Genomic DNA, 18,808 nt, shown 5'->3' with positions numbered 1-18,808 from the left:
TAGTTTGAACGTCGTGCTGAGTGACACGAAATGAATGGATAATTCTTGTTCACATCATATAAACTCTGTGACTAGTTCACAAACTGCAGTGAAACTGTGTTGGTTATTCATTATGGAACAGGATCAAATCATTTGTCTCCCCATTGACTAACTTTTCCAAAATAAGGATCCATGGCGGACATTGGAAGGGGCGGGACTTCACCTCTATGACTGGTGATTTCAGAGAGCAACTCGAAATCCTCACCTGCTCTTGGTTGAGCTGACGATAGACATTGGGTGGCTCATCCCATCTTTCACCACAATAATATTGTCCTGAAAACAAGAACAGATGAGACGATGAAGGAGGACGTTCTCTACAGGGTGAAAGCTGATGTCGGACGGAACCGGAGTTTTAATATTGACCTTGAACTTGCGGAGAATGGAGGAGTGATTCATGATCCTCTCTGTGTCAGCTCCATCACGGGGAACCACCACGATGCCAAAATCTCCAACGATCACCTCCATCTGAAACACAGAAACACGGCTGTCTTTGGCCCCTGGAGGTGATAGTTGTGGCTATCATGCATATTTTCATGCAGCAACTCCTCGATGTCCTGTTGGGACCTCAACAGACAAAAGGAGGCCTACATGTAACAGTTGAACCCTAAAATATGGTTGTACAAAGGATGACCACGTGGAGCCTCGGCAGCCTAACAATGGAATTGCGGCAATACCCCATCATGCTTTGCACCTCTTACGTAGGTAAGAGGCTGACAGCCACAGGAACCCCTGTGGAGCGGCCATGAGGTCACCGGGTTAAAAAAGTCAGCATGCACCTTCACACACAGCCTTTCCATTGTAACCCAAGTTACTCCTCTAAGTGACCCGTTGACCATGGGTTTGCAGCAATTCCTTTTCCCCCAACTCGTTGCACGAGAAACAGGGTGTTTTTCCTTTATTCCTTCTTTTTCTCTTTACCTTTTTTTGGATCCTGATCCAAAGTTTTACATGCAAAAGGAAGAAACACGGAATGACTGTTTTCTTCAACAGAGAAGGACCATCCTTCACCTGAAGTCGAGCCAGAAGAGAAGGATACCTTCTAAGCCCCGCTCTCTTCTGGACCAGTTTGACTTGCTGCCTCCTCCGCTGCTGAACGAGAGGACCAGTCTTACTCTGCCAGCCCTGTCTCCACAGTAGAAGGGTCTGGCTACAGTATATCACATCTCCAGGATCAGGGGAAAAAACACTCTGGCTCGTTTGTATTTCTTTCAATCAATCACAAAGGTCTTGGGCGGTGCTAAGCTTCGGAAGCCGCTGTGGTGCGGCAGCAAAATAGTGTTGGGAGGAAACTTGTTTCGATGCCACACCAAACTCTCTCCTCTATGTCTTTATGGACCTTGCTTTGATCACTGGTGCAGTCATGTTGGAACAGGAAGGGGCCGTCCCCAAACTGGTCCACAAAGTTGGGAGCATGGAATTGTCCAACATCTCTTGGTCTGCTGAAGCATTCAGAGTTCCTTTCACTGGAACTAAGGGGCCAAGCCCAGCTCCTGAAAAACAACCCACACCATGATCCCCCTCCACCAAACTTTACACGTGGCACAATGCAGTCAGACAAGTACCGTTGTCCTGGCAACCGCCAAACCCAGACTCGTCCATCAGATATCCAGATGGAGAAGCGTGATTGGTCCCTCCAGAGAACGTCTCCACTGCTCTAGAGTCCAGTAGCGGCGTGCTTTACATCACTGCATCCGACGCTTTGCATTGCACTTGCTGATGTATGGCTTGGATGCAGCTGATCGCCATGGAAACCCATTCCATGAAGCTCTCTACGCTGTTCTTGAGTTAATCTGAAGACCACATGAAGTTTGGAGGTCTGTAGTGATCGACTCTGCAGAAAGTTGGTGACCTCTGTGACCTCTGTGCCTCAGCATCCGCTGACCCCGCTCCATCATTTTTTTACGTGGTCGACCACTTCTTGGCTGAGTTGCTGTCGTTCCCAATCACTTCCACTTTGTTCTAATCCCACTGACAGTTGACTGGAATATTTAGGAGCGAGGACATTTCATGACTGGACTTGTTGCACAGGTGGCATCCTATCACAGTACCAGGATATATATATCTATATATATATACACATCCTATCACAGTACCAGGATATATATATCTATATATATATACTCATCCTATCACAGTACCAGGATATATATATCTATATATATATATACACATCCTATCACAGTACCACGCTGGAATTGACTGAGCTCCTGAGAGCGACCCATTCTTTCACATGTTTGTAGAAACAGTCTGCATGCCGAGGTGCTGCTTTTATACACCTGTGGCCATGGAAGTGATTGAACACCTGATTTAGATTATTTGGATGGTGAGTGAATACTTTTGGCAATATAGTGTCGTTAAATGCCCACATTCCAGATGTTCCCCTACTGAACATCTGGAGGAATCACGCCCCCATGTGGTTGTGTCAGCTATGTTGCACACTCCCTCTCTTTCTGCTCCTCCCTCTCCTTTCTCCGACCCCTTTTTCAGACACACACACACACACACACACACACACACACACACACACACACACACACACACACACACACACACACACACACACACACACACATACACACACCTCATATGTGTGTGCCTCTCATGTGTAGTTTGTGTATTAAGTTTTAGAGGATTAATAAAGGTTTATTAATTGTAGTGTTATTATGACTGGGATTTAATCAATTCTACCATATTTGAACCAATAGTTTCTTTTATTTTTTGTGCACGTGTATCTGGATAAGGGCTGTAAGTGTCATTTGAGTGTTAACCTTTAATATTGAGGCTGAGTTCAAGGTTGGTTCTCTTTCCCTGATCCCAGGGTGATGCCCAGGTAATCCTATATATGAATAATCTATTAATTACATAAATTTTTTTTATATTATTAATGAGTATCCCTGCGAATCATTCATAATTCAGTAATAACCAAATGTACTCCTATCTGTGCACAACAGCCCACTAAAAGTGCTTGTTATTGTTATATAATATTATTATACGAATCTGACAGCATTATGTAAAGACATTTTGGTTTTTGAAACCTTGAATTCTTTCATTGTTGTATGCTAACCGCTAGAATTCATATTAGCATGATGTTTCGCTCATTAACACATGAGAGAAGAATAACACTGCATGCTTGCGTTCTTCGGCAGGCGTTTCCTTTGTCAACCATCGAAATAACCTGTGGGGTTTTTACAATGGCGTTCAGAGGAAAGAGGGAAAGGGGCGGGGCTATATGTTGGGTGGGGGTGGTGCTACAGTGTGCTTACATCACTGTCCTTCCACAGACCAGGGATGCAGAAGGATTCCAGGAGATCACTGCCACACAGGAGCAAGATGCGTAACTCTACAGACGACAAACAGGCAGGAGGAAAGAGACATGTCCTCAGTAAACAACATGTTTACTGGGTGAACAGCATGTTTACTCAGTAAACAACCTGTTTACTGGATGCAAACAAACCAGAAGGAGTTCAGACACAGCAGGAAGGAAAACCAGAGGACACGACACAGGAGTCTGTTGAGATTTCAGATACTGAAGAGACAACTCACCGATCTCTTCGTATCTCATCGCAGTCCCCAAGTTAGCATTTTCATCTGACACAATGAAACAGAACACACACGTAATTTAATGTATTTTCACTTCATACAATAAGGTACGGGGTCTTGAGTGTGCCAAGAAAGGGTTAGGGTTAAGGCAAGTTCAAATGAAACACATTATAAAAGGACAATTCCATATAATTAAAAACAGAGATGTAAGAGCCGAACCGAAGCCGAACCGTCAGTGTGCAATCAGAAAGTAAGCATTGACAGACAGGCAGGCCGTCCAATTATTTTCTACAGATCAACTTTTTTGATTGGACGGGAAATAGATGTAGGACGTGGAGCTCAGTTTTTGTCTTTTAAACAACAACTGTTTGATCGTGATTAGATGCAATGCTACCAACAATATGGTTACATATGTATGTATGTCTGCAGGATATGGAAGTTGGCAGCTGGTTGCAAACACTTTGTATTATATTTACAGGTTTTATTCCTGTTGCCAAATCCTCACAAAATCAATTCATGCTGCTTTCAAAGTTAAAGAGTCATAAAAACAACACAAACTGGTTAGTATAATGCTTTTTAAAACTGACAATTGAACATGATATCTGCTTACATGTTAAAAGGACTGGCAGGGTAAATTCTCGTTTACTGGCTTAGGATTGCAGTTTGTCTTCCTCCTTTCTGAATGTGTACTTTACTCACTTTGTTGCGTCTACTTACCGACAAAGGTGAAACGTTCCATGTGAGGACGGACGCAGCAGATCTTCCCCAAACTCTCACTGACCTTCCCCCACAGTTTGACTGAGCAGAAAAAAAGATGGGAGAAAGGTTTAGAATCCTCTTTCATTCATTAATAAATAAAAATATCTGGCAATGTATAAAACACAAAATAAAAATTAGCAAAGCATTTTCTGAAGAAGTTGCACTGTGAATGCTTGATGCTGAAAAGCTGACGCTATGCTCAAATGCTAGCTTAAATGTGTAAAAATAAGGTAATAGAAATAGCTGTAAAAGTTGAAATGGCTTTAATTTTTAAGAATGCCATTGAACAGTCAAAAAATGCCAATAGTATTATATATATATATATATATATATTTTAAGGTATTTTGAAAAGCTGATAAGCAGGGAAGGGATGAATAACAGAACATAAAGTAAGCAATTAAATAAGTTCAAATGGATGAATTATAGCAAGGTTTTAAATGAGTGTACTGAAAAGGAAGTGTCTTTGTTGGACGAAGGACAAAACATTTGCTGAGTTCTAAGCATTGACAAGATCACTTTGATTTAGAAAAACTGGTGTGATCCCCAGTTTCCTGTTCTTTGTTGTTTAGGTTTGACTTCCTTGTTAAGATACAGTTAACTTCTGGGGCTTTTATTATGAAAACAAGCCTCATCCTAAGCTTGGTGTCAGTTCACATGAGAGTCTATGCAGTTGGCTGTGAAAGTGAGAGGATTGCCCTCTCACTTTCACAGCTACTTTTAACTTGATCTTTATCAAAAGTTCAATGTTTTGATGTTTGTTTCTACATTAAAAATGGATGCAAGAAAAGAGGTGGAATGACTTTTTTTTCTAGAATACTTCTAGCGTTCACCAATAAAAAGAATCCCTAACTCCTTTAATTTGATCTGTCACCGATGGATGGATAAATGATGAATATGGAGGAAGGTAACTCACTGGCTGTGGGCTTGTGATTCATGTTGTTGTGGTTGTGGTAGATGGTTGGAGTCTGGTTCTGTGGCTGACCAATCACAGGAGTTGTGGATGGCGTGTTGACATTGGACAGAATACAGCCGGTGACTCTCTGAGGAATAAAAATATTATGATCAACAGATGTTCTCTGAAACCCCCCCACTTTAATCGAGATGGAACAAAAATTGTGATTCTTGGTAACTTGTATCTTTTGCGTGTGTCTCTGGATGACTCCACCACACAGCCACCAGCTCTCTCTATTTGGGCCACCTCAAGCCCAGTTTATGGAGACCTCCTAGTCCAGCCAAGCCTGAAAGGCCTCCTTCACCGTTCACATGCACTGATGACCCTCCGCCCACTACTCGAAGCAGCCACTTCCACAATAGAGGCTTTAAACATGGCCCATTCTGATTTCTTGTCCCCAGCATCCCCACAACAATGTTTCCAGAGGTGTGAGTTGAAGAGGTGGTGGACAGGGGAATCAACCAGGCATTCCCAATTCACCCTACACATTTGGGTATATCGGGTCTGTCTGGCCCTGAATACAGGGTAAGCGGTAGACAATGGATGGATGGATGGGTGTGTCTGGCCGCCTAACCCGCCATCTGATCCAATTCACCACCAGGTAGTGAGCGGTAGACAGCTCTTCTCTTCTTCTCACCCAAGTGTCCAAGACATATTGTGAATTCCCCCAGCAGAACTATAGATTCCCCAGTAAGCACCCTTTCCAGGAGGCAACCCAAAGAATCCAAGAAGGCTTTGTCTTCAATAATTCTTTCAAAATAAATTGACAGAGAAATATCTCCTCACCTTCATCAGGTCACGGTGATGCTCCAGCACACTGCAGGTCGTCTGCCAGGTGTCCTGGTAACACTCCCAGGGGTCCACCCTGCACCAAACCCCACAGCCAACAACATTGATTTACAACACAAATGCATGTGTCATTGCAGTATAACTACACATCTCACAACACAACTCAACATCTCATAATATAACTTGTGTGGTCACTGAAGGTAGTTCTGCTTTGAGATGAAAGTAATTTCCATTTTTCACATAAATCTGAAAGTTTTGTAGAGAGAAAAGTAAAGTAGTGTAAAGTTTTCTCACCTGATCCAATCAGAGGTCTGGACAGCCAGCTGACACATGGTGAGACGATGTCTGCTGGGCACTAAACCCTGCAGACACACACAAGATACACAGTGTTAGGGAGGTATATATATCGGAGAAGACATGAGACCAGCCTTCACTAACATCTGTTATCAGACATGCCGATAATGTTTTCACCATGTCACCATGTGAATGCAAAATGTGGTGCTGGAGACCCCTATGTAACAGGAACTACCACAGTAAAGGCTTGGAGTACTTTGGGCGGTGGACAGACTTACTAACTTAAGACAATTAAACATAAAAGAGGAGTAGAACATTGTACATTGAACTGTTTTCAGTGGTCATGTGACGAGCACCAAAGACAATGACCATTGTTGTTAGCTGTAATGGTCACAGCACACGTCAATGAGGCTGGAACGTGTTGTTGTGGCTCCCCAGGAAGAGAGCTGATGCAGCTCTGGAGACAGATGTTGGGATAGTAAGCTAGGCCACTAGTTAGCGAGGTCGCTAGTTAGCTAGGTGATAGCTAGGTCGCTAGTTAGCTAGGTATCCTGTTCCTCTCCGCAGCGGAGTGAGGCGGAGGAACCATTAGACCCAGCGCTACTGCTGTTCACCAGCCTGCAGCTTGGCTCATTTTCTGTAACCAGTGTAGCGTTAAAGAACTACATTACATTACATTTTACATTTCAGGCATTGAGCGACGCTTTTGTCCAAACCGACATACAATAAGTACATTTGTCAAAAGAAAGAAACCACAACATATCATTGCCGATAAAGTAAGAGCGAAAAAATAGAAACAAGTGTTAGGTCCTCGTCTGAGTAAAGAAGTAGCTGTTCATCAAGTATACCTTAAGAACAACAGTGAACTATGATCAAAGTGCTACAACTGAACTAGAGAAGGCAAGTTCTGAAGAACTTGCGGTTGTGAACGCTCCCTGTTGACAAGCTGAATCCAAATGCAGATTGCTGCCTTTGAAAACTTTGAATAATGTCCATAATATATAAAAACTGTGAAATAATGGAGGATTTGTTGAAAAGCTAAGTGAACAATATTTGAACTGTGACTGTGCAAAAACAATGTGAATTCGTGTGAGTCCTAATCTCTGTGAACGTTTCACAGTTTGAATGGAGTTTCTATCTGGAAGTGTGAATGACTAGATGAGCCCTGAAAATGCTTGAAAAGTGTGAACATGGATGAATGGGACAAAATGGCAAAAAAAAAATATCTCTAAAACTATGAATAATATCAATTTGAAAAATAGACGTGGTCGATTCCCAATTGAGAAGAATATTCTGTGTTTGAATGGTGTGAATACATTGAAAAATGTTGAACGAGTTAAGGGCCAAACTTTCTGACCAGGAAGATATAATAAGATAACTCAGAGGAACGGAATTAGCAAGCTAGCCAACTGGCTAGTGGAGAGCTGGACAGTTAGCTATCTTGCTAATTCTGTTGCTTTATGTTGTACTTTGTTACAGAAAATGGTCAGAACAAAGTTGTATTAAGTTGTTAAACATTAAGTTGTTCGTAACGTTACTCCTCCAATGGTAGTCATTACTGTAAAACCCCAGTGACTTGACGTAAGTCGCTTTACTCTGTATGGACGTGGCCCGCTACAACAGTTGCAATGACAATGGTAAATGCAGAAATGGCATATTATTTCTACAGTGTGGTATTAGCATTTTTATTAAAGGATTAGAATATGTCTTCCACCACTACATATATAGTTGAATACTTATAGTAGTATAGTATATAGTAATCAGTCTTTGGTGTATTCCTTTGTGATGATTGCCAGGTTGGTGACTCATCAGCTGGACATTTTAACAAGGAAATAATTGGTGTGAAAAATCTCCAACATAAATAAACCAACAGCTGAAAGTCACAGATTCCTGATGATGGTTGAAACTGTGTTTCTGCAGTATCTATTATTCATGTTGTGTGTTTTTTCGAGGCAGAGGAAAAGTAGGACAAGAGCTTCATTAATTCCAGCGGGAGCAGAAGAAGAGAGGAAAACAAGAGCAGAGACTCTGCAGCTGTTATTTGCTGCTGGATACGATTTGTCATGTGATGAAACACACTTAGTCTGAATTACATGCTGCATATAGCATATCTTTGTCGTGTTTCACCATCAGGACTTACTGGTTTTCCGTAGGAGTCGTGCACTGGTGAGATGATTCCTCCGATCACAATGAAGCGACCTGTTTTGTGCAGATATTCTCTGGCTTTTTCTGCAAACACACAAGCGGACAAAAGGTTTGGGAATGAAAATTAAAAACACATGTGTAAAACACACAACAGGAAGGTACTACTTCAGTACAATGTTGAGTTACTTGTACTTTACTTGAGTCCATTTCCTGCTACCTTATACTTCTACTACCACGACTATCTGACAGCTAGAGTTGCTTTAGAGAGGACACTTTTCCATAAAAAACATGTGATGGGTTTATGAAGGGCAACACATAAGCTGTGTCCCAATCCAGCATCCATCCGCTCTACAGGGCCGGCCCAAGCCTTTTGTGGGCCCTAAGCAGAATTTGATTTGGGCCCCCGATTATTGACACAAATGTCACACTATAATGTTACATTATAAATTGAATTAATTATTAGAGAAATCACAAATCACATATCCTGTGATATTTATGTGAGGGGCACCATTCAGACATCATAACCCATTTTGTATGATTAAGGGGCCCTATTAAATCAGAATTATATTTCTTTTGCGTACATACATTGATTTTTATGTCAGCGGTTTCATTTCTTTAATATGTACAAAAAAAAATCTCCACACATGATTGGGCAGCCTCTTGGGGGCCCCAAGCAGCTGCTTAGTTTGCTTATGCCTCGGCCGGCCCTGGTGCTCTACGTCAGGCCTTTGAAGACCGCAAGGCTGAACCGAGCGGTCTCTGAAACGAGATGGTCTGGTCTACTGAGGATTTCCTGTTTGCATCACCTGCTGCCCCCACCCCTTGCCGCTCCTGTCGCCTAGCAACAAGCTGCAGTTGACAAGAAAGAGCATAGAAGGGCTAACTGACGTTATCTGATGAAAATACATATTCTTTTTATTTTATTCTCTGATGGAGGATAGGCTTCATGATATACTTCAGGCTGAGAGCGCATTCTGCTGCATCTCTTGCTGATCCGTTCGTAGATGCCATGTTGATTAAAAACCAGCGACATGCAATGAATCTTGGGATAAGTTGGGCCATGAAGGATTCTGTTAGTTGGATTCTCCACATCCAGGAAAAGAAGACGGCAATTCCAGGCTGCATTTGAAGGAGTCTTGGAAATGGGACAGGCTTGTTGCAGCCGCTGTGACGCATTCATGTTCAGATGCAGCCTCTGAAAGGATGCGGCTGCTGAATTAGGACGAAGATAATGTCACAGATTAATCGGATGTTTCCAACCTTTTTGATCTTTTATAATTAAACCGGTGTGTAGTTGTCTTATTATTATTTTATATTTTCATTAACATTACTCCTATGCTACTATTTCTGCTTTATTATTATCATTCCATCATACCCTCTGCCACTGTTATTCTTTTTTGTTATTAGTAAGTATTTCTGCTATTACTGCTAATGTATCATTTCTGTAATATGGATTTACTATGTTGTAATTGTTTTTATTGTTTTTTTTTTCTGTACAGATGACATGCACATAGGTGGCAGATCCCTTTGACAGGATCCCTCCTCACTTGTTCTCCACAAGTCTTTTCTTTCTGTTAAAAGGGATTTTGGGGAGTTTTCCTTATCTGATGAGCCCGTCACAGGAGAGAAGATGTTTTATGTTGTACAGATTGTAAAGCCCTCTGTGACAAATGTGTTTTTGTTGATGAACATGAATAATAACTACATGGAAATAGCCAATCTTCTCTCTGATGGACTTGTTTACCTCGGTAGGTCTTATATAGTATATAATATATAGTAATCGGTGTTAAACTGGTGTTATAACCAGGTCAAGGTTTCTCCATTATATTTATTTTGTAATATTACAAAGTTTTTAATAACACAAAATCGACGTGTCTCATTCAATGAGAATCTCGTTATAACGATTGTTGTTTTGTGATGTCACATGCTTTGAATAAGTGAATAATACGTCACAATAATGTGATAATTGATTTAAATAACAAAATTATCATCCTCTTTGTGTTTGGTTTTATTTTCTCTTCATCGGTGATGATGTTTTTATGTATTGAGCTGAAGAGAACGCTGATGGATCAATCAGCATCATGACTTTGAGACTGTTTTCTGTTTTCATTCTGATCTGTTGTGCTGATGACTCAGATTATTCCCTACAGATTCAGGCTGCTGACTTCATCTGAGTAACTTCTTTAGAAACGCTGGTCGTTGGGGGGCTGGAGCCGATCACAAATGAATTTTTGCAATCAACGAATGGAAGTGACCATATATGGACTGTGACCAGTGGATATGACGAACACAAGCGGCAGAGCGGTACCCCGAGTATCAACCTTACTGGATCTGGATCCATCATTTGGTGTGACGCTGCTCACAAAGAAGGCTTCATAATTCAGGTCAACTTTAAAGTGTTAAAGTCATCTTAGAAGCTGATTGTATTGGTAGAAACAGTCATGGTGCTGTGGTAGCGACCTATCAATCAGCAGGTAGCCCCGCCCCTAAAGCATCCCCTGCTTTCTGGTCTGTTGGACTCTAAATGGACCATAATGTACTAAATCAGGGGTCTCAAACTTGCGGCCCGCTGGCCAATTGCGGCCCCTGGAATGATATTTTGCGGCCCCCACCTGAAATCAAAACTTGGTGTTAGTGCGGCCCGCACTTTATCTGCCTGAGTCGTTGCCCTGTGCGTTTTGTGTTTTTTAGCACTTGTGGGCTACCATAGCTCAGGCTCGTGACAACAACACGAATTAGCAACGTTGGTCACTTGTACCGTAATTTCCGGATTATTGAGCGCACCTGAATATAAATCGCATCCACTAACATTGGTCCCCTTTTTTTGTGGAATACTTGATGTGGCCCAGCCTCACCCAGACTCTACCTCCAGCAGCCCACAGGTTAGTTGAGTTTGAGACCCCTGTACTAAATGAACATCATGCTGGATTAAAGAAGACTTGAAACTAGAGATTGAGACCATAAACTCATGTTTACAGTGTTTACTGAGATAATACATCAAGAGAGAAGTGGGGTCATATTCTTATAGACTTCCACGTAATCAGACTTATTTTACAACCAGAGGAGTTGCCCCCTGGTGGCCTGCAGAGAGAATGCTAGATTAAGGCATTTCAGCATTGACTTCACTTTCAGTTTCAGAACTGGCCTGCTACTTTGACTGTGGGAGTAAGCCAAAGAAAACCAGAACCAGACAGAAGGCTGAACCCTGACCCCTCAGCTGTGAGGCTTCAGTGCAGCTGTAACGTAAGATTACATTACCAGGAGAATGTTTCTGGGATCATGTTGGATGTTTTATGAATTCTTCTTCTACACCTCCAGCGTCAGGTGCTTCATGAAGAAGAAGAGCGGTTGCATGTGACACAACGGGGAGAAAATAGGTCACCATGGGAACATGGCTGCTGTGCTACTGCATCAAACATCAAAGAGTGATATGAAACGTCAGAACAGAGGGTGGACAAAATAACAGGAACACTAACCTCCATAATAATAATCTTATTGCTGTCTGAGTTTATGATGATGTTGTTGATGTTATTTCTCTCTCTGAGGTCATTCATCATCATTCAGAGTCAGCCGGAGACATTTTCCTCCACATAATAATAATAATAATAATAATAATAATAATAATAATAATAATAATAATAATAACTTTATTTATGTAGCACCTTGAAAACGTCAGCTCCGTGGTCATAATAAGTGGTTATGTTATGATAAATGGACCTGCATTCATATAGCCCTTCTCCAGTCTGTTGGAAACTGATTCTGCTCCTGCTAGTTCCCCAACACTAGAGCAACCCTAAACCACCCAATGTGCTCTTCATCACACGTCACCATTCGCACACACATTCACACACTGATGGCAGAGACTGCCACGCACGGTGCCACCTGCCCATCAGGATCTAACTAACATACCGATGGCACAGACAACCGATTGGAGAACGACTCCTTCTACCTCCGGGCCTGTAGTTTTTTTTTAAATAAATATTTTAACTGCCAGGATTTTAAAGCAGTGAAAACACTTAAATATAAGGTGAAAATGATTATATAAATGGATGGGTTATGGTATATTAAATAGTTTTTTACATTATTTACATTTTTTGTTTTATTTGAAATTAAGGTCATTTCAAGCTACAAATTAAGGGCTGTTTAAAAAAAAATGTTTTTGGGGTTAGATTTGAAATAAACCACGCATATAATATATTTAAACTATCTTAATGTATTATAGTCCATTAATTATTATTATGAATAGGTTACTGGTTATAAACCCTGTTTACGACCAAAACAACAACAACAACAACAACAACAACAACAACAACAACAACAACAAAAACAGCTGCATGTTTCTATTTATCTTGTGACAGCAGGAATCTGAATAATTCATTTCAGCGTCACTTTCTCTCGTTGGGCCCATCTGCTTCTGTCTAAAGTCGCTGAGCAAGGCACTAGCTCCCGCCTGTGCATCGTGTTCCTGTCTGTCCTGGGTCTCTGAGGACCCTCAGGGATCGAGGGTTGTTTTCTGGGCTGCGCCACACGTCGCGTGAGGCCTGCGGAGCCTCAACACGGACCGTGTCCGTCTTCCCTCCTGGAACCGGGTCCGGACCGCCATGATCCGGTTACACTGTGTTGTTAACGTGTGATTATTATTGTGCTCTTCGTCTGAGTCTTCTACATATTCTGCTGGGTGTGGGCCGCCGTCCATTTCAGCACCACCCCCCGATGGACAGCGACCCGACACGTCACACCAGACCTCAGTCATATTTAGATGGTTTTAAGCGCTGATTCACATACGTAGCCTGATGTTATTGTTCGGCAGGATTCAGGTTATTCTCTCTCTCTCTCTCTCTCTCTCTCTCTCTCTCTCTCTCTCTCTCTCTCTCTCTCTCTCTCACACACACACACACACACACACACACACACACACACACACACACACACACACACTCACTCACTCACCGAACATATGGATGTGTCCCTTGGTGATGGGGTTGAAGCTGCCGCAGGACAGCAGGATGACGTGGGTTTTGTTGTTTTCTGTCATGGTTCCTGTCGGTCTCCTTCTCCTTCTGTTTCCCTGTGTTCCGGTCCGGTCCGGTCCCGGTCCTTGTGTGGGTTCTGTTTTATCGGTCCGGTCGGTTGTTCGTAGCAGGCGGCCGCCGCAGAGAGAGAGGGAGAGAGAGAGAGAGAGAGAGAGGCGAGGTTGCTGTGTCTGCGGCAGGAAGCAGCGTCAGCGTGTTAAAGAGACACTCACACATCAGTGCTGAGTTACTTGAATATATAGGATAATCAAACATGTTGTAACAAACACAGAAAACGGAAGATACCCCAGCCCCTCTGTTTTTCCTCCACTAATGCGTGGATTGTGTCATTTCTAGGGAGTATGGGAGCCATGGCCCAGCTGCCTCCCTGCATTGAGAGTCATCCCTCTATCATTAATCAGTTTCATGCTGTTTAACCTACGTTGTGTCGTTGAGCCATTAATACAAAAACCTCTCTTACTTACACTGATATTTAACTATATATAGTATATTTGTTTGTAATATGTCATTCTCTGATATAATTAATACTGATCTCTAATGTGCCATGAGTTTATTACATTAATGTTCTGGAAATGTGTATGACAGGCTACCGAAACATCTACTTTGTTGTACTTTTGATATATTTGGATCTGGTAATAGAAATGTATTGTTAATGTAATATGTATACCCAATTTCTTCTGCTCAGTTTGGCTTATTCCTTGTGTAACAGAGGTGAAGTGGAGTGTGTGATTCTTTGCGAATTGGCACCAAGTCACCTGATGTCAATCAAGCCTGAAGTGACTCCGATGAAGCAACATACGAAACGCAGAGTTCACTTTTGTTCTTTTTAAAAAAAAAGTGAAATCCATCAATAAAACAGTGTCATCTTTTTGGTTCACTTTTTGGTTACTATAGAAAGTTTGTGCTTAGACGTTCAGCGTGGAGCTGGAATGATGTAATTAGTTTAAAACAACACGTCGGTCTATTAAACCACTAGATGAGAACGTTGTATTGATTTTTGGATTGTTTCTGTGCATTTGAAGAAGTGGGCCTGGTGATTTAGTGACGTGAGGATAAAATCAATACTGCTCACTGTCTGTCTGTCTGTTGGACAGGAACTTTGCACTGGAAGAAGAATGTGGACGTTCTTTACTGCAGCAAGAATGAAAATACGCCACAGAATCATCTGTCAAACACACTTAAAGTATCCAGAGTAAAAGCATCATATTTAACGTATCATTGGCTGTATCATGGGATTATTATGACTGATGCACTGAAGAGAAACAGATCTTAATATAAAATATATATATATATATATATATATATATATATATATATATATATATATATATATATATATATATATATATATATATTATATATATATATATTTATATTCTGGCCATAGCACAGAAACAGCCTTGGTCAGGGTCACCAACGACCTCCTGATGGCAGCAGATACCGGTTCCCCATCCCTACTCATCCTCCTGGACCTAACAGCTGCTTTCGACACAGTTGACCACAACATCCTCCTCCACTGCCTGCAATACACCATTGGACTATCAGAAAATGCACACAACTGGTTCACCTCATATCTTACTGACAGAACCGAGCACGTTGCCCTGGGCAAAGCGACATCACACACCCACAACATCACCTGCGGTGTCCCTCCGGGCTCAGTGCTGGGCCCCACCCTCTTCTCCATCTACCTGTTCCCCCTGGGCAATGTCATTAGCAGGCATGGGATACCATTCCATTGTTATGCTGATGACACACAGCTCTACCTCAGGACAACCCCCACTTCTTCTGCCCCCTTGCCAACATCCACACTGACCACCTGCCCGCAGGAGATAGAGGCGTGGATGGAGCTCAACTTCCTACAGCTGAATAGCTCCAAAACGGAAGCCATCCTAGTCGACACACCACATTAGCTCTGCTCTTCCACCATCACCAGTATCACCTTCTCTGGCCAAAACATCTCCCGTTTCACATCTGTCCCCAACCTGGGTGTTAGAATGGACCCTCAACTCACTTTTGCACCCACATCACCACCCACAGTCTACAGATGTTTTTAACCTAAAAACATATCTTTTTTAAAAAGCACTTTTTTACATGCTCTGTAGCACTTAGATTACTGAAATGTAAAGTGCAATACAAATACATGTATTATTATTATATGTAAAATATGATGCTGAGTGTGGCTGTCTCCCTTAGAGAAAGGGTGAGAAGCTCAGTCATCTGTGAGGGACTGGAGAGCCGCTTCTCCTTTGTGTCAAAAGGAGACAGCTGAGGTGGTTCGGGCACCTGGTAAGGATGCCCCCTGGGTGCCACCCTAGGGAGGGGTTTCAGGGTGACGGGGAAGACCCAGGACTAGGTGGAGAGATTATATCTTCACACTGGCCTGGGAACACCTCAGGATCCCCCATTCAGAGTTGGCTGATGTGGCCCGGGAAAGGGAAGTTTGGGGTCCCCTGTTGAAGCTGCTGCCCCTGTGACCCGACACCAGATAAGCGGTTGAAGATGCCATACCATGCCATAAAAATAAACATAAAATGGACCACGAAATAAAAGTCCAATATTCTCTTTAAAATGTTTAAAATGCATCATCAACATTGCACCCAGTAGACCACACACACCAAAATCGATCCACTCATTCACTCGTGTGCATATATCAATATACACCATAGTGAAATATCATTACAACATTTCATATTTCGTATTTCATATATGCGATAATGTGAACTCAACTACAAACATTGTGTATTCTGTATATATAGCATATATATATGAATATGTTTCTATGCCAGTGTGAAGTGCTCTATAAATACAGTTGCATTGCTAATTTAAGGCAGGATTAGCATCCAAGAAAAGCCCATCCATGCCATGGGCCTCAGGACTCCAGGGGTCCAGAACAAAGCAGCTTGTGTAGCTCTTTCTGGTGGGTTGCGAAAAAATGTCACTGAAATGCATAAATGTGCATCTCTATTTGACATGGAAAAATAGATTGCTGTATTTATTGATTTTTTTTTGTTTTTTGTTTATTAAAACACTATCTTTAGTACATCCATCCATCCATCCATTTTCTACCACTTATCCTGTATTCAGGGTCGCGGGGGGCATGGAGCCGATCCCAGCTGTCATTGGGCGAAGGCAGGGTGCACCCTGGACAGCTCGCCAGTCTATCACAGGGCCGACATGTAGAGACAAACAACCATTCACGCTCTATCTTTAGTACAGATATATTCAACTGTTTTACTTTACCAAAGACCAACCAGTCCAGTAATATAGAGAGCAATGCAACACTCCCAAATCATATTAAAACAAAATAACATGTATGGTTTAAAACACACTAAAAGGGCATCATTTAAGAAACTTTAGTTATGAATAAGTATTCCTGAGTGTGTGTTCTGTGTTAAATTATGTGTTTATCTGTTGACTGATTCAGTCTGTTTCCTTTGTGTTCTATGATGTTAATGAATACTGTTATATTTACAGTAGACATGCATTACTATGTGCTTTGTTGGTGTATGCGTGTAAATAGTATGAATGTGTGTTTCTGGATTGCCACCATGTGTGCTGCAATGCAAATGCTAACAGGGAATCTTAAAGGTGCCATATTATACAGATTTTCATCAATTCCACACAGCTGTCAGAGGTCCAACAACACTGTATTCGATATGCATTGCCCCAAACCCATCCATGGTCCTGAATTCCAGCTGTCTAAAAGTTGCTCAAATGAGCTCTACTGAGAACAGGCTGTTTCTGTGTCTGCACCTTTAAATGCTAATGAGCTCCGTCTGTCGCATGCGCCAATGTTTACGTGGATGTATCGCTATGGCTCCTATGTGTCTCAGGTGAAGTTGCTGGTCCCGTATGGTTGGGACAGATCCTTTTACGAGGATCAGTGTCGAGGCAAAGCCAGCTTTGTTCTGACCCTCGTTACTGAAGCAGTCTGATGTGAAGTGGTTAGCACACACATACAAGCTAACACGGACCGTAGCCGGCACATTGTCATTAAAAATGAAACGTAACCAACATCTCTTCTGTTCTTCTGTAGCTGGGACCGAATATAAGCACTTATGTTGATTTGTACAACCGGCAACAGAGCAATCTGTGTGTCTCTGAGTGACAACATTGTGAAACACCGCTATCTCACTGCTGTCTCACCGCAGGACACACCGAACTTCACCTCGGTGATGAACGCCCCCTCTCGGATATCTCCTATCATCAGAGGAGTTCAGTCTATGACAAATGACTCCCTTCGTTACGTAACAACAGGAGCTGAATCTGAACAGCCTGTAGGAGCCCCGTTGTACCAGTGGGGGGCGCTGCAGAGACCATGCAGGAGTCGCTTGTTTTCCTCATTCTGGGAGTTGACAGGCTCAGGGAGGACCAGTTTATAGGTGTAGAGACCAGAAAAAACCTGTTTTTCATAATATGGGACCTTTAATAAACAGACAAACAGCACCATCTAGCTGCAGAAAACATCACAACTATGTTTCATCACACGCAAACCCAAACAGATATTTTCAGTTATGTTACTTTTCCTACAATTAGGAAAAGAAACAGCGTTCCTGGTGTCCGTTAAAACAAGTTTCAATAAAAACAGGTTACATACAGACAAAACAATTACAGCTCTGTTATGTTCGGGTTTAGAAGGATGAGGCTTGTTTTATTCCACACTGAACCCATTCATCTAACAACTCATTTAGTTACATCCATGTGCATTCTTCATATAATCCTAATCAGCTCCCTATCTCTCAGGTCCACCTCAGCCCTGAGGGAGAGACACCCTCTGATCGGTCTACGGTGACGGCCCAGCTACACAGTACAAGCAGAAAGGTTAGCTGGAACTTCTTTGAGGCCAGCCGAGGAAAGATGCACCACATCTCATCCACATTCCAACGTTAGCTTCAAACTCTCCAATGGTTTCCAATCCGTGGCGTCTTGTTCCGTTTACTCCTGGACCATGTAATGTTGAATTCCACACTGAACTCATGGATGAAACAACTCATTTAGATACTTCCATGTGCATTCTTAATATCATCCAATCCCATGTCCCCTAGTTAAGTATTAACAGATGTTGCCATCTGGTGGGCAGAACGTGTAACAACATCCAATCATCATAAACTACACCTACAATCAGGGCATCACGTGATACAAAATAACATTTTATCCGTTGTTGTATCTCGATAATATTATTATTTTCAGGCGATTATATGAGTCTTTGGTACTTAACGGAAAATTTATTTACTGAATTTTTCGACGATGTACTCAC

The 18,808-nt window shown here is 42.1% G+C and overlaps 1 protein-coding gene across 1 annotated transcript in view; it reads right to left on the bottom strand.

Moving 5' to 3' along the window:
- nmnat2 (nicotinamide nucleotide adenylyltransferase 2) overlaps positions 1-18,808 on the bottom strand; it is a 129,838-nt gene that overhangs the window by 1,513 nt on the left and 109,517 nt on the right. Inside the window, exons 2-11 of the mRNA XM_084008180.1 lie at positions 13,469-13,578; positions 8,514-8,602; positions 6,374-6,441; positions 6,077-6,155; positions 5,252-5,378; positions 4,297-4,377; positions 3,583-3,627; positions 3,303-3,379; positions 403-504; positions 245-312 (exon numbers count right to left, since the gene is read on the bottom strand). Of these exons, the coding sequence (XP_083864306.1) occupies positions 245-312; positions 403-504; positions 3,303-3,379; positions 3,583-3,627; positions 4,297-4,377; positions 5,252-5,378; positions 6,077-6,155; positions 6,374-6,441; positions 8,514-8,602; positions 13,469-13,553 (821 nt within the window). The 5' untranslated portion in view covers positions 13,554-13,578. The remainder of the gene's footprint in view (positions 1-244; positions 313-402; positions 505-3,302; positions 3,380-3,582; positions 3,628-4,296; positions 4,378-5,251; positions 5,379-6,076; positions 6,156-6,373; positions 6,442-8,513; positions 8,603-13,468; positions 13,579-18,808) is intronic.

This window comes from Eutrigla gurnardus (genome assembly GCF_963514095.1).
Source record: "Eutrigla gurnardus genome assembly, chromosome: 4".
Classification (NCBI taxonomy): Eukaryota; Metazoa; Chordata; class Actinopteri; order Perciformes; family Triglidae; genus Eutrigla; species Eutrigla gurnardus.
This window is presented reverse-complemented; position numbering and strand designations above follow the sequence as displayed.